General features: G+C 39.8%; 3 protein-coding genes across 5 annotated transcripts in view; 2 read left to right on the forward strand and 1 right to left on the reverse strand.

Annotated features, from left to right (window-relative positions):
- The window catches only part of rtn2a (reticulon 2a), a 31093-nt gene extending 23044 nt beyond the window's left edge, over positions 1–8049 (reverse strand). The window contains exon 1 of the mRNA XM_046073049.1: positions 8031–8049. The gene's annotated coding sequence lies outside the window, so the exon portion shown is untranslated. The remainder of the gene's footprint in view (positions 1–8030) is intronic.
- Positions 1431–7421, forward strand: ppm1na (protein phosphatase, Mg2+/Mn2+ dependent, 1Na (putative)). 2 transcript variants are annotated; one of them, XM_046073051.1, is made up of 6 exons: positions 1431–1836; positions 2697–3268; positions 5700–5817; positions 5930–6044; positions 6134–6197; positions 7300–7421. In XM_046073051.1, exons 1-6 carry the CDS (start codon positions 1431–1433, stop codon positions 7330–7332), a joined length of 1308 nt encoding a protein of 435 aa, XP_045929007.1. In that variant the 3' UTR covers positions 7333–7421. The 2 variants fall into 2 exon arrangements, with proteins under 2 accessions (XP_045929007.1, XP_045929008.1); XM_046073052.1 differs by lacking the exon at positions 6134–6197 and having other exon boundaries at positions 7300–7395.
- A 2350-nt stretch (positions 8050–10399) lies between the features above and the next one.
- On the forward strand, positions 10400–14295 carry si:dkey-202g17.3 (4F2 cell-surface antigen heavy chain). 2 transcript variants are annotated; one of them, XM_046072759.1, is made up of 10 exons: positions 10400–10561; positions 10713–11085; positions 11957–12121; positions 12217–12305; positions 12396–12473; positions 12560–12615; positions 12702–12882; positions 13388–13492; positions 13578–13640; positions 13764–14295. In XM_046072759.1, exons 1-10 carry the CDS (start codon positions 10520–10522, stop codon positions 14148–14150), a joined length of 1539 nt encoding a protein of 512 aa, XP_045928715.1. In that variant the 5' UTR covers positions 10400–10519; the 3' UTR covers positions 14151–14295. The 2 variants fall into 2 exon arrangements, with proteins under 2 accessions (XP_045928715.1, XP_045928714.1); XM_046072758.1 differs by having other exon boundaries at positions 10404–10561; positions 10695–11085.
- Positions 14296–16776: the final 2481 nt, after the last annotated feature.

Consider the following 16776-nt stretch of genomic DNA (forward strand, 5'->3'; position numbering starts at 1 on the left):
TACATGTACATTCCTCCCACGGGCAGTTCAAAACCAGAATATCTCATAGATCTCCAATATACTAGCTGGAGCTCACGTTTCTCACTGAACAACAGAAAGTAGGAAAGTGGTAGCTCTGTAAGAGGAAATGAAAGAGAAGAGGAGGCATTACAGCTGTTCATTTGTTATGATGTGTTGAGTGTTTATTATAAAATTGGTTAAGACTACACTTCATCACTTCAAGCTACACTTTTTATTAAATTTTTTCTAAAAATTAGGCACTTTAGTTTACTTAAATTTAGAATTTATTATTTGAATAGTTATTATTTATTATCCCTCCAGTTTGATGTGAAAACTGACTGAAATATTATTTGATTTGACAGTCCGTTGTTGACTAAAAACATGTGTTGATACAACTATAGGTTATAGTACTGAATGATAACGCAAATTCGTCGTTTTGATGTTCCGGACCTTTGCTTCAGGAAAGTTTCTCTAACTAGACCTCTTTGAAATCTAATTGAATACCCCTGATCTACAGTATAAAATGTCTTTATTGCTCTTCAATTGTCACTTTGTTGTAAACTCAGTGCTTTTGTAAAGTTCCAGAATAGCTATTAAAACAGACCATGACACACAGTTGTTTTGTCAACTGCTGTTTTAAATGTCAAGAATTGACTTTGAAACTCAACAAAATGCATGTTTTAACACAATAAACCTTTGTAACAGAAACATGTGTGCAGTATTGTTCACTTAGTCTACAGTGATTGTCAGCAAGAGAAATTATCAAAATGCTGAATTATGATTCAGTTATTTGGAATCAGAATTTCTTGTGTCAGACATACAATCCCCATGCAGACATGCAAGACTGATTACGGGATCACTCTGTGTTGTGTAAAATGTTATACTCGTCATAATCCATGCATGTGTGCAAACACAGGTCATCTTAAAGCTGGGTGATTATCCGGCAGTGCTACACAGACTGAAGGAGGAAAAGAGGGACAGGCAAGAAAGAGGCAGTTAGTGGAGGCAGAGCAGAGGGATAAATCAACAGGAATAGATAGGCTAATAGAAGTACAGGGCTGATAAAGGACGGGTAAAGGAGAAGGAGGGAGACGTATACATAGAAACAGAGAGAGGAAGACACCATATGGTCTTACAGTCAAATATAAAGGACAGAAGAAGGATTTGTCAGACTCTATCCTAAGGGAGGCAAAAATGGCCCTGATAATTTTTAACAGAAAACCATCTCAGTTTTTTATTTAACAGGACGATTCTGATTTGAAGTCACTTTTTTTTTACCTGCTTGGGGTGCCACAGATTAACTGTTGCGCCACAGATTAACAGTTGCACTGGAACTGCTGCGGAAAACACAGAGCCGGAGGAGGGGCACCAGGAGGAGACGGACTGCTGCCAGGTCAAGCAGGAAGCTTGAGCACAGGCTCCGCGGGGTGATGAGGACGGCCAGGCGGGCCAGCAATGTGGAGGTACCCTCTTTCCTTCGCCAGCTTGTTAAAGAGACGGAGAAGATGGTCACCTTCTTCTTTAAAGGAGGGCCCAGGGAAACAGGGCCCGACGAGGAGGAAAATTTGGATGAGGAGGACTCCGTGCCGAGCCCATACCTTGATCGTCCTATCTTGGAGAAACATGTGTCAGAGGGGGGTGCTCAATCGGGAGTGAACTATGCTGTGGCGAGCATGCAGGGCTGGAGGGCTCAGATGGAGGACGCCCACACCTGCATGCCCCAGCTGACAGGAGAGCTGACAGAGTGGGGATACTTTGCTGTTTTTGATGGACACGCTGGCACCACAGTGGCACAGTACTGCTCCAGAAACCTGTTGAATCACATCCTGGCAACAGGTACATTACAATTACTGATGAATTAGATGAATCTAGCAATGAACATGTTTTTAGTTTGAGAGGGATGTACTTCCAATTATTTTATGATATCTAGCTCTTTGTTCATACAGAGTGTAAGTGCACTTATTGTCACTTTGGACCAGAGCATCTGCCAAATGAATGTAATGTAATGTAATATGTGAAAGTAGAACCAGGTCCTGTGATCACACTGTTTTACGCACGGACTTGATTTGGGAACACGAAGTCCATGAAAATAGCTGATTAAGAGCAGATTAATTGAAGCTAAAGCGATCCAGGATTAAGGGTGACATTACATTGGAAATTGAACATGTCACAGTGCATATACAGTGATGAGCAATGCTAAAATCGCGTACATTGGCATGTGTGTCATATTCCAAACAAGGATTCTGGATCTTGTGGGATTTTTCTTTACAGCAGCGAGCAAAGAAATGAAGACGGTTCAGGAGCCGAAGAACAGGACTCGAACTAATTTTAGGGATCAAAACAAAATAGAGTTGCTGACATTCATTCAGATCATCAAGTTTTTTATTTAATGTAGAGTTGTGAGCTGATTGGTTTACCATATGAGAGAAGATTAACAATCCTCATTACATGAATGGTTGTAATCCATCTGTAACTCTTACTGCTACCTGTTATGGCCAGGTTTCTGTTGGGATAAATAAAGTTAAACAAATCCAGCACTAAAATCAATTGTATTGTGTCGGCCATGTTATTGCACTGTGCAACAGTGTCACTCCAACAACAGAGATGAGGTCTTTTCTCCACAGGTTTATATGGTACCCGGATCCATGTGCGTTGGCCTCTAAGCAAACCAAACATTTCCTCCCTATTTCCCACAGGTAGGATTAAAGCAAGCGAGGACCCCGAGCAGGTGAAGGAGGGGATTCGTGAAGGTTTCCTGGACATCGATCGCCACATGCACAAATTGGTTCGCCAGGACAACTGGGACCGCAGTGGCTCTACCGCAGCAGGTGTCATGATTTCACCGCGCTACATTTACTTTATCAACTGTGGGGACTCCCGCACCCTGCTCTGCCATAACGGCCAGGTGGTCTTCTATACAGAGGACCACAAGCCGTTCAACCCCAGAGAAAAGGAGCGCATCCAGAACGCTGGAGGTTCGGTGACCCTGCAGAGAGTCAACGGCTCGCTGGCAGTTTCCAGAGCACTGGGGGACTTTGACTTCAAGGAGGTGGACTGGAGGCCGCAAACAGAGCAGCTAGTGTCACCAGAGCCAGAGGTGTATGAGCTAGAGAGGACGCCCGAAGACGAGTTCCTAATTCTAGCATGCGACGGCGTGTGGGACGCCATTGGTAATGAGGAACTGTGTGCCTTTGTGCGCAGTCGTATGCAGGTGTGCGATGACCTGAGAGAAATTTGCACTCAAGTCATTGACCTATGTCTCTATAAGGTGAGAGGTCAACATTTACACAGTAGTGTACAAACAATGTGTATGAAACAATTAGAAAAAGAAAATGAAACATTCTTATAGATATTTAAACCCTTTGTTGAATGAGAATTAATGAGAAATAACATTTCACTGGAAATGTTTAATGAAAAATTGAGGAACAAGATTGTGAATCGCCACTGTCATCTAAGCATAAAAGCACCTAAAACAGCTTGTTATGACCAAGACTGGGGATGCGGTATCGGTTGTAAATTTTCAATCGTACTGCAAGATTTGATACCTGAGTTTCGGTACCTATAGCACCATTATTCTTTGTTAATCCATTGTTTTTACAAGTATAAAAACTGAGATTCAAAGTTCATGTTTGACCTTAAAAACAACATTTGACATAACAATCTCGTGCCAATTTCCGTTTAGTAGCTGTTCTGGAAAAAGGTCAAAAGTCCCTGAGGAGGTAGGGCCTGCTTCTGTTTTGTCAACTACTGTTTTCGAGGTCAAGGAAAGCCTTTCAATCTCAATTTTTAAGCCGATATGGAGGATTAGTCCTTAAAGTGCCCAAAATCATAGGCTAAACATGTCTTTTAACAAAATCCTAAGGCATAATTTATCCTTAATTAAAATGGTTTAAAAACATGAACTATCTAATCAAAGAATAAAAACTTGACAGTTTTCGTAACACGGTGCTACAGACACCTTTCTGTCTGTACCACGAGCAACACCCAGCCTGCACCATGACCCAGGTGGTGGCAGGTGGAACAAAGCTACAATTTATATCTCAAAATTCCCTATGAATAATATGCTCTCTGTCAATCTGTTCAAGGAATGTTAATACTGAAACACAAGTGTTTACTAAAAGTGCAGATTGAACAAATCTCAAAATGTCATGGAAAATTTTAATTAATCTACTTAATGACCAAATGCATGTACACATGTAGTAGGATCACCATGTAGTCTTAGCTTAGCAGAACTACCCAGTTCTCCCAACGTAGTGTTACAGCAGGTGTATTGATGAATGGGAAGCTTTACATTAAGAAGGGGGCTCTGTGAGCAGGTGTACACTGTGGGCAGGGTTTCGATGAGGAGGAGTTACATTGATGTTGTTACGTAAGTAGACTTCCCCTGCAGGTCTTCTTAATGCTTAGTAACCTGCCGCCTGAGCCCTTAGCCCGCTCTATAAATAGCTGTATTAAGGCATCCTGGGACATGGGATAGGAGGGAAGAAATGCTACACATGGCTCGGATTATCACTGAATGTGAGTCTGTTGATGTGAGCTCAGGGTTGCCGCTCAATACGTACCGGCTCAGAGGCTTTATCCTGGCCGGGATGGGTGGCTATTTATTTCACCTAAAAAGGCTTACTGTGCCTGTTGAAAGACTGCATGTTCCAGTACACACTGAGCCTCAAACCTTGCATCACTGATGTCACAATCAACAGGCTGATTGTTGCAAAACTGCAACGTCTAAACAGTATAGCCCGGCCACTATTGGAGTTTTGAGGCCGATACAGATCTCGATATTCAGGAGATTAGCCGATATTAGCTGTTTTGAACATCAACACATAACTTTACAAACAATAATGTTACAGATCATCTGTTTCTAAAGTATCTCAAAGCTAGTATGGCATTCTGTTGGTTGACATATGCACTGATACCAATCTATCTGCAATAAGTTAATATTATCCGATATATCTGCCAGGCACAGGTGCATTTTCCCAAAGCCACAGACTAAAGTAGTGAGTTTGTTTGTAAATCAGTAATGTCATAATCTTCAGTTAGTACTTAACTGTGGCATTATGATTATTTTGTTAAAGCCAAAATATAGCTCGATTCAACCTGACACAGACCTCAGTCCCCTGTTATTCTCCCTGTCAACAGGTCTATTTCAAGTGGAGGAAGAAGTACTAAGATCCTTTACTTAAGTTAAAGTACCAGTACCACTGTGTGAAAATACTCACAAGTGAAAGCACTGCATTTACATTTTTGCATTGGTATTATCAGTAAAATGTACAAAAAATCAGAAAAGTTAAAGCAGTTGTTAAGCAGGTAGAAGGGCCCATACTATATTATCATGTATTATATTATTGGATTGGATTACTCACTTAACATATAAGCAGCACTTTAACGTAATGCCTGGTTGAGGTGGAGCTAATCTAAACTATTTATATTTTACCCTAATTAATTATACTGTATAACAAGTCATAATATATCATTTATATCTATATATATTTAATTTGTCATATTTTTCTTAATCTGCAGAGTGACTAGTATTTATCAGGAACAATGGCTGTTACCAGGTAAAAGTATAAAGTAGCATACACAAGTAAAATATAAGAAGATCAAAATGTAAACGCACTAAGTTACCATACACCACTGTCTAAACGAATTAAAACTGCCAATTTAGTGCATCTGATAATCCTGTTGCTCTGCCTTTGCAGGGAAGCTTGGACAACATCAGCATCATCATTGTCTGCTTCCCTGGCGCCCCCCAGGTGTCACAGGAGGCACTGCAGCAGGAGGCAGAGCTGGAGCGACAGATCGATATGAAAGTGGAAGGTGCTTTTTCCGCAAACCCCCACACCAAACCACTCTGCAGTGCACTTTAGACCGCTGTTAGCTCCCTGATTTTTTTTCCATCCCATATTGTTTTGGCTATCTCCCTTCACAGAAATTATCCAGTCGATGAGGTCCAGCGAGGAGGACCCTGACATTTTGTATGTGATCAAATTCCTGGCTGCAGAAGAGATTCCAGGGCTTCCACCAGGAGGAGGCATCACCAGCAAGTGAGTCTGAGCAATTAAAAAAAAACTAATTTTGGAGGAATCAAACCAGAAATCCTTTTGACATAACACCACTGTTTCTCCCTTTGCAGGCGAGACTGTATCATCTCGGCATATCAGAAACACATCATGACTCTCAGAACTCAGGAACCGATGGTAACACATGAGTCACATGACATTTGAATGTCATTAGATGAACAGTCATTTAGAACTAGTGTTGTAGTACTCGAGACTGGTCTTGGTCTTGAGACCACTTTTTCATGGTCTTGGTTTTGTCTCGGACTCGACTGCATTTGTATTCGGTCTTGTCTCTGTCTTGGACATTGAGGACTCTGGATTTTATTTCAAGACCAGTCAAGACCATAACCACCAAGACCATTTGGGAATATCAATAAATTGCTTTGCATTGATTTATTTGTTAAGATCCTAACTTTGATTGGAAGTAAAACATTTTGCTTCAAATACAACCAATAACCCTAATTAAAAATGTGTTGTTACCGTTAACGACTGTAACCGCGATGGTAAGCATGGAAAAGGATCGTTGAATAAAGATGCTTACGTTACGTTTCAGCTCTCAGTGTTTGTATGTGGGTGTTTTAAAGGGAATGTGGATCTTTCAGATCAGTTTGAGAAGTACCTATGATCTCGTTCCACATCTTATTGTGTGTCGTGTAATGTTGAGAGCTGGTCTTGGTCTTGACTTGGTCTCGGTTTGGGCAGTCACTACAGCACTATTTAGAACAATCTCCAAAATCTCACAATAATATGCCTAACTTACAGTTTTGTAGGGCAGCACCAATTTTGTATTAATAATTAAGTCCAGAAAACATCAGAAAAAGGTGAACATGTTCTTGATCCCAAGGTGAAGTCATTAAATGTCTTGATTTATCCAACCAACGGTCCAAAACCCAAAGATGTTCAATTTACTGTAACCCAGTAATCGATTCAATGCAAAAACAATTGACAGATTAGCCAATAATGAAAATAATCATTAGTTGGCCATAGGAATGAAAATAAAATACCAATAAAAATCTTCCACCAGCTGACATGAGAGTATGGATGCTGAAAACTATATATTCTATATAATATATATATATCTCCTATATATTCACGAATTTCTCTGGAAATGAACTAAACCATAAGTTGCCACCTTTGATTTTTAAAATGGCATAAAAGTACTTGCTGATGTATTTTTAAGTGCAAGCCTGGAAAACAAAGTCATGTCTACAAAGTAGATATTCAATGTTGTGTGTTTCAGGACACCGAAGGATCGGAGGAGGACTCAAACTAAAGCTGTTACCATGGAAACAGGATCAGCACCAGCTTCACCCTCTCCATGGAGACCATCTTAAATGTTTTCATTTTAGACTAGCACTAAAATAACGATGATTCTTTATGTAATATATTCTCTTTGAGCATTTGCTTTACGGTCAATTAAAAGTTAAATTTAAGTCAAAATACCAATTGTGTTCTTTTTCTGTAATATTGGCACTATATTTTCTAAAATTATTAGTTATTGACAGGGAGTCTTTAAAAATAATTAACCATAAGGTGCCTGGGGAAATACTGACACATTATCTGCACATTCTGGATGCTTAAGGCAGCTAACTTTACCTTAATGTGTGGCTGACAAAACAAACTGTACGTGCGGAAAACACATGATCTGACATCCTTTCTTCCAAGGCAATAAATAACACACTCAAAAACAAAAAAGCACAGCACTCAATATGTCCTCGGCACGTGGGCCACATGGGTATCAGAAAGTCTTGTGATGGAACCCAGCATCACACAGTAAAAAATTTGTTTGCACAACACTGTCAGGTTGCAAAGGTGACAAGGATAGCAATGACTTGTTATAGCAAGAACATAACCGCAGAAAGCCAGAGGGACAGACACAAAAGGTTGAAGAACGCAAGAGAGAGCAGAAGAAAAGAGATGGGGAGAAAGAGGGAAAGAGGATGAGATGTTTCCAGGAACTATCACACATACCTCATTAAACTTGGGCCCCTTTAGCACTGTATAGAGAAAAAAAAAATCACACGTTACTGTGTGATTTAAAAGTTGTTTTCTTATTTGTATAGCCTGTACAAAGGTTGCTCACAGTTTGTTCCATTATTATAGATCTAAAGTTTTAGATACTATATAATGATTATAATGACGATAATTTTTTGTGGTAACCAGTGTTTTGATACATGTTTCATTTTACAATATTATGTCGTTGACATAGATCCATTATCAAATAATATATGCCAAATAAGTTTCTAATATAATACTAATAATTTAATAGTATTATTTTCTTAATTATTATAATTTCAGCTATTTTTCATTCTACTGATTTCTTGTTTTCCTACGCATTTGTAAAAAGCTATCAGGACTGACTGGTGAACCTGAAGTCTGCGGAGCTTCCTCAAAAAGGAGGTGCTGACACACACAATATTTTCACTGTTTGGTTGGAAGGTAAGTTTGTGATCAATTATTGTCCCGAGGTATCTATATGATTCAACCCTTTCTATTGGCTGGTTGTTGACTAACAAAGTGGGAATGATGTAAATGTTGGCTTTGAACTTACAATCATACATTTCATTCAAACATTCAAACTCAAATAAAAGTGTTTAGGACATTCAGCACACAGACTATACAGGAGATAAATAAAAATTCTCTTTAAACGCGTCACTATTCCTCACTAAGCCTATCTATCGTATCAATACTACACAAATTAAAACAAGATAGTTCAAGTCAAAGTCAAAACTAACACATGAGGGACTTTAGGGGGCTTGCTTTGGCAGTCATGGGTTCTTCACAGTGTGTTGTGAGGGTGTGGTGAGGCTTAGCACCTCTGTATTAATTGAGTGAGCAGAGCTTTTAGGGGACGAAGAGTCCTTCTCACCTCCTCACTCCCGACAAGTCAGATCACTCAAATATTCAACTCAGGAAGGCACTGCTCAGCTGAGAACACTTGCAGACAAAGTTAAAGAAGAAAAAGAAGAAGAGGGCCCGAGGGGAAAGGCAAAGAAACCTCAGTCAGACAGAAAAATGTGAGTAATGTCTGTGACCGTGTTCGTGTGGTATTTAGATGAGCAACCTGGGGACAAAGTGGTTAGTGTGCACGGCAGGATGGCTCTGGGTTTGAACCTGGCTAGACAGGCTGGAGCCTTCCTGTGTTGAGTTTGCCTGTGTTTCTTCCTGGTGATCCGGACAAACTGAGCAGCTGTTTAAAGCCTAATGGCCACCAGGTAAAGCTTGTATCGGTTAAATGTCTACGTATCAAAGGAACTAACAACCATGCCAAGGCATTTTTTCATTATTATCTAAAGAGGTATCAGGTGTTTATTGAGCCTAATGGAATTTAAATGACTTTAATTTAACTTAATCTGTCCATAAAAAAGATAACATATGATGAGAGTAATCAAGTATGGAACAAGGAAGATGTGATGAAAGGGATGTCAGACTGATATAATAATAGCAGTCAAAATAAACAATACAAGAAATATGAAAGTAGCTAGATATGCAATGAATTAATCATCCATAAAATTATTTATGAAGAACAAAAAATGACATACATATAAATAAATAAATGCAGAAATAAATAATTGAAAATAAACACATTTTTGTAATGAAAAGGGTTATTTCTATATTTTTAAGGTTTTTTTTATTTATTTATGCATTTCTACATTATTGTAGAAATATTGTATGTATTTATTTAAACGTATGTAATTTCTTTGCCCTTTATAGATATTCATCCATATAAGTAAAGTACAGTAAAATTAAATCCCAATTCTGTTTTTTGTAAAGTATAGGTTTAATTTAAATATCTGCCTCTATTATAATGTGTGCGTGTCTGCTTTGGGACACAAAAATGCTTGGGCTAGCTATCGGAGTGCTTAAAATGTTTTATGCGTGCGCAGGAGTTCCTGTTATCCCTGTGAGAGACTTTTAAAATGCATACTGGCAAATGGTGATAAAGGATTATGCTAAAATGAGATTGAGTTAGACAAAATCAAGTGGGTATCTTCCAAAGTTTCATTGAGATTGGGCAGCCACTTACGAACAGGGGGAACCATTACAGTGACCATAACCATTTCAATGCACATAGCACATTGTGACTGTGAACAGACCCTTTACTGCGGTCTAGAGTGCATATTCTTGACTTTATGATAAGTTTCAGATAATACACAAGGCCACACATATCTTGTCTTATCCACCTTGTAGCCTACAGTATGCTTGTCTGAGACAAAATTATGAAAAACAGGACCTTATTGGCCAACAAGAAAGGCCTGTGATCACTTTTTGGCTTTAGGTCACCTGACCTGGAGCGTGTCAAAGCAGTTAATTTATTTAATTGAAACACCTGTGTAAAAGAGGTAATGCCAGGGGGAAATGGCTGCAGGTCATCGCATAGCTGCACCCTGAGTATTTACACACGTTGATTCCTGCAGCACCTGTGTTAGGCTACCAACTGTTGTCCCTCAGTGGTTCACATGGATACTAATAAAGAGGCCGTCGAAGAGACATACAACACGGTATGGAAACAGGTTAAACGAACAGGTCCAAACAAAACTTCAGCCCTGCAACAGTTGGCCACCTCCTGCCTGCTACAATTTGAGTGTCATGTTCATCCAAACTGAAATCAAACCCCTTCATCTAACACTATAGTATGTCACCTACCTGCAGCCGGGCAGGATGCCTCTTAACGCAGGAGACAACGGTTACGGCAGCGCGCCAGGTCCCGGGCTGTCAGGCAGTGTGGGCGTCTCGGAATCCGTGCCTCTGCTCGTCCCGGAGCCGGTCCGGCAGTGGCAGCCCATGACCAAGGAGGAGCTGGAGCTCACCGCGGGGGGTCCGGGGTGGAGGAAGGTGCGCCGTTACCTGGTGCTGCTGTTCTGGCTGTCATGGGTGGCCATGCTAGCCACCTCCATCGCCATCGTAGTGGTGAGCCCCCGGCCGGTTGTTACACCGCTCACGTGGTGGCAGAAGTCGCTGTTCTACCAGCTGCAGCTAGACCTGTACATGGAGGAACACACCGAGGGGTCAGGGAACATGAATGGTAAGGACATAACCTGTATCACTTAAAAAAAAATAAAAAAGTTTGTTTGGTTTAGCCCCCAAAACAATGTGCATTGTCCCAGTTAAGGTCCCTGTGCAACTAGATTTCTTGATTTGTCAGTTTGACTACCTGCCTCCTGGCGGTCACTTGATAGTATAACAGTGTCTCCAGGCAGATCGAGACAGTCTTGGATCACAAATTTATGCAGTAGATCTTTATAGGCTGTCCCTGTCACAGGTTTGTTTGTAGTTCATTTTTAACATGTTTGCAATTCAACAGAAAATGTTCATGGTGTAAGAACATGACATGCTATAATTAAATTTATAATGACATGTTTTGTCACAGGCTGGATTTACCTGTTTGGGGAGGCCATAAGGCAAAAAATATGAGCTGCTGGGCCCTAACCTGCAGTCCCTCCCACCCTTTTTCCAGTGTATTATATGCTAGAATACCATCTAGTCCCAGATTTGCTGCTAATGAAGATTTTAAACGTCTTGACACAGGGGCTTGCTTAAGGACGGGCCTTCAGACTTGCTTTAGAGCTCTGTATTCCCAAATACATTTAAAATAAATTGGGACAACCCAGTTGACATAGCATTAGCTTTGAGCTAATGCCAACGTTTGTCATTCTTGGCATGAAAGACTTTCACATGGCTTTCTTCAGGGCAGAAAACTTTTTTGCCTCATCAGGACCGTGTGTAGGCAACACAGCAATAATGTTGTGGGCTGAATACTGTGGACACTAAACGTGGATGGTAACCTAAAAGTGTGTTGAGACTAAAATTGGCACAAAAAACTTGTAAAGAATTAAGTTAAACAGAATGATGTTTTTAAAATCTTAATAACTCAGTTTAATGTTTGTCCTCTCAAGCGCTGTGTGAGCAGCTTCCCTTCCTCAGGTCCCTGGGTATAGGGGCCCTAATCCTGGAGGGTCTGTTTAATAAGGAGGCGTCTCCTTTAAACTTCATTTCAACTGGTAAAAAGTTTGCGACGTTGCCTCAGATCCTGCATCTGCTCGCAGAGAGCAACAAAGCAGGTGGGTTAAGGACTAATTTTTGTCAAAAAGCCTGCATACTAAGGTAGACTTAACACCAGCATTATTTGATGTTACGAGTTGTATTGGTCCTGCAGGCCTCAAAGTGGTGGTTGACTTCTGTGAACTGGATCTGCTGAGACTTCAGGATGTAGCAGGAAACGCAGACAAGCCATCAAACCACTCAGTATATTTAAAACCTACACTCTCGTCATGCTACTTATCATGTTCTCAGTGATGCTAGATTTCCTAAAACATTACAATACTGTTTCTGCAGCATGCACTCTGGTTCTGGTTGGAGCAGGGTGTAGCAGGTTTTGCAATCTGTGACACAGATGCAGCGTATTCAGAAAAGGTAAAACGGTGCTCCGAAAATGTTTTTTCTTTTTTTTTTTTATTCTAACAATTTCCACAAACTTGACTAAAATATTTACATTTCAGACTCTGCTGGAGTGGAGAGGCATCTTGAAGGAATTCAGCAGTCAGGAAGAGGAAAGGTATCGTTACACGTGCAGATGTGGGTCTTTGTTTCATTATAAAATGAAACTGCAAAGTAATTAAAGTGTGTCTGTGGTCTCCTCAGGATTGTGGTGGTTAAACAGATGAGAGACAGTCTGCCTCCTCTAAACAACGGTACACTGGTGGATGTGGTCATGAGGTCAATTCTGCCGTCTTCGCGTCATGTCCTGTCTGCCAAGGAAGTCGCTGCTGCTATAGAGACACACCTGAAAGCAAGAGAAGAAGTTATATGGCCCAGCTGGACAGTAAGACATGCATATGTCTGTGAACATAATTCAATATACAAGAAAGTTCTACTATATTTTGGTGGCAAACTAGTCTGAATAACAATTAAGCTTTAAACAAGCTACAATTGAGCAATAGTTTTGTCCAATTATTTTATTATAAATGTTGAAAGCGTAAACAATACTAAATACTGATTGGATGTGATGGTGTAATTTTACTTTCCCTCTGCATTTCCCTCCCTACATTCCTGAAATTTTGCACCCGTTCTTATATGATTGGGAGATGATTGGGAGATAACTGGAAGATTTATTTTCTTGATTAATCATTCCATCTCAAACATCAGGGAAAGTGAGAAATGCACATCATAAGTTAGCACAGCCCATTGTGACTTTTGTCCAATTAAGCTTAAAGAAAGAACATATTACAATGAGATAAACTCACATTGGAGAAACTAGAACCAGCAAATAGTTGGCCTTTTTGCTTGAAAAGTTACTGAAACAATTAATCTATTATGCGTTTCTGCAGGTTGAAGGTAAAGCATCTCATGACTTGAAGAAATTACTCCTGGTGTTGATGATGACACTGCCAGGATCACCTGCCATCCAGTATGACGAGATCAGCCAAACACAGGTGAAGTCCTGCTTGAGAATTTGTAGTCCATTAATTATCCATTTTAAAAAGTTCATATTATAAATAAAACCGTTCTGCCATACAGAATGTGTCTCTGAAAGCAGGCGCATCACATGGAGAGATGACGGAACCAACAGACACCGATTTAGTGAGTAATCTGAATGAGTCCTATCAGTTCAGGTCATGTAAAGCTGTATTTATAGACACAAAGCAGTTGTTGGGTAGGTTGTATGTAAAAATCTGCCACTGATCTCTACCATCCTTGCATCAGGATAAGGAGAAGATGAAGCATTCAGCTGTTGCCCTCTTTACCTCCCTCAGTCGCTCCAGAGCCAGAGAAGAAGCTCTTCTGTATGGGACTCTTACTTTCCTCCCCTTTAATTCCTCCACCAGCCCCTCCAACTCTACTCTTGCCTCTCCTGCTCCGATCCTGGCTTTCTTGCGTTCCTGGGGTTGCGTCCACTTCCTCATTCTGCTAAATGTTGGGCCTGAGCTCCATGCCCTGGCTCCGGCCTGGGCCCCGAGCCTGCCTGAAGCCGGAGTGTTTGTGACCAGCACAGGAATGGACCGTTTGGGGTCGATGACTCTGAAAAAGCTGGAACTGCAGCCCCACGAAGCCATCGTCATCAAACTGTTTGAGGCAGGAAGTTACTCCTAGAGCTTCTCTGTTAATTAGATGTGTGGACATTGAGCTACTGGGATTTGAGTTTTCCTCTCACAGGGTGATAAATGTTGGACACAATTGTGTTTGACTGATATGTGCTCAGAGGTCAAAGAAAATAAAATACTGGTTCTGTGTGGTATCATTTGTGGTCAGGATATTGCTCTCTGGAGTCTGTGTATTCAGCGATGAATAGACAGAGCATGTCGTATTTATGGTAACATAACTTTAGTTATATATCATAGTGACAAGCCTCCCAGCTTACCAGTTGAACGTGCTAATTCTGGCTTTAAGCTGCGAGCATCTGTAGGCCATCTGTGTTTTTATATTGTTTTTAAAGAAAATATATTTTCACAGATTTACAGTCCATACATAGACTTTCAATGAAAAGGGGAAAAAAATTAGCTGGGTTCCCTTACAGATTTGCAGTTCGTTCAATTGACAAAATAAGTCCCACTTATAGCTGAGTTTGTGCTGAAAAAAACAGTACCATTTATGTTGGGCAAGGACAACTTAAAAGGTGTTTAACAAAAACTGAAATAAACACGTTGATAGTCTGTACTCGAGAGGTTATTTCTCCATGATGTAAAAGCAGACATAGAAACTCTTCTTTTTTTTTTTTTCCACATCAAAGAAAGTATTTGAAATTCCATGCTTCATTTCTGAGAAGTAATTCTTCTGAACATGTGGCCCATGTTATCAATTTGTATGAGCTGCTGATAAAACAAACCATATGAGCCACATCCTAATTACTCTTGTATGTGAATTCTTATTCTCCCACACCCTGCGGGTTATCTTTCGTTGAGCAACTCAAGTTTGGGAATTGATTCAGAGCATATTAACTTCCTTGCCAGCCTGCTGTCACTGAAGAGTGGTTGCCTGAGGAGAAACTATTCCTTTAGTGTACACTTCCAAAACTGGATGTCAGTCATAGTTCTTCATACCACATGGTGGTGCTGCAGTAACAATTGCTGCTCCATTAACGTTTTATATAAGACTTTGATGTCAATATATAGAAACAAGTTTCTAAAGATTGAAAACCAATATTAATACATAAAAATTAAACTGTTTACATAGTAAGCTGTCATCAATCAGCTATCAAATTCAATATTGTTAATGTTGCATGTCACTTTTATTTGCATGAGCCCTCGTCATTTCCCACATAAACCAGCACTTTCAAATGTAAATATTTATCTGTCATTTTCAACACTTCAACGCTTGCTATTACTCTGAATCACACATCTGACTATTTGTAAACATGTCAAATTTTTGAAATTTACACTTTATAGGAGAACCCCTAAGAAATTATGCTGACATAATTTCTGACTTAAGTTTTGCAGTTGTTGTTTATTGGTGTGTAGGCAACACAGGATTAATGTGGGCTAACACATGTTTGCAGCTTACTTACAAAAGAGATTAAGAGGCCGGTGGTATTGTATTTAATTTGAAATGTTAGATAAACTTCAAACTAATGCAGGGAAATTGAGCAACTACTGTAAACAAGACACAAGAAAACTGTGTGCATATGCACACTACATGTATTATGAGCATCTGTTACAACATGAAGAATGAAAAATTAAACATTGAAATAACTAAATACTGTGGACACTAAACATAGATGGTGACTAAAAAGTGTACTGACACAAAAAGGGCACAAATAACGTGGAAAGAATGAAGTTTAAAAGAATGATGTTGATTTCAAATCTTGCTAACTCAGTTTAATGTTTATTCTCTCAAGCACCATGGGACCCTAATCCTGGATGGTCGGTTTGATAAGGAGGCGTCTCTTTTAAACTTCACTGCAACAGATTTTGCAAAGTTTGCGACATTGCCTCAGATCCTGCATGCGCTCGCAGAGAGCAACAAAGCAGGTGGGTAAAGGACTTCTTTTTGTCAAAGAGCCTGCATACTTTACGTAGACGCAAGACTTTAGGACTGTATTGGGCCTCGGGCTGCTTTTCTCAGACTGCATCATGACTTGTGATTACTAAAGGGCTAATTCATTCATAACATAACACAAAGGTATTTTGCCTACAGAAACAAAATCTTTTAGGCATAGCCCTCGAAAATGTCATGCCAAATTTCCTCCATAATGGTGAACATATGAATAAGAACACAGAGTTTAACAGGGATCGGAAGTTTGCTGTTGTATCTCTAAAAATTCAATCACATTTATGGGGAAAATGTAATTTCCATAGTAACTCACAAACAAACAATTACACACTGTACCATCTGAATTTTACATCAGTCTGAAACTTGATATACTGGAACATAAAAGTATTTCAGATGCCATATCACTTAAAGACATTAAATTTTTTCCCTACCTGTTTTCTTAAAAGTAGCTTTCCACCTTTCCGTATGGCAACTGTTTTAACATAGCACCGAAAGTAAAATAAATGTCACGCTGAAGTCAGGGTTGATGTTACGGTTTAACAAGACAAAAACAAATGATCATGTAAACTTAAACATCTTCTGTTTATCTTGGCACTGCTTCCATTTCATTTACTGTAAACGCACAGCAAATGTGTTCAGGTCTCATGACAGTCAGGAACTACACATGAACTGAGATAGAGAGCAGTATGTTTTTTAATATGTAGGAGTGTTGAACATCCCATATAACAGC

Source organism: Micropterus dolomieu, linkage group LG17 (assembly GCF_021292245.1).
Source record: "Micropterus dolomieu isolate WLL.071019.BEF.003 ecotype Adirondacks linkage group LG17, ASM2129224v1, whole genome shotgun sequence".
Taxonomy (NCBI): Eukaryota; Metazoa; Chordata; class Actinopteri; order Centrarchiformes; family Centrarchidae; genus Micropterus; species Micropterus dolomieu.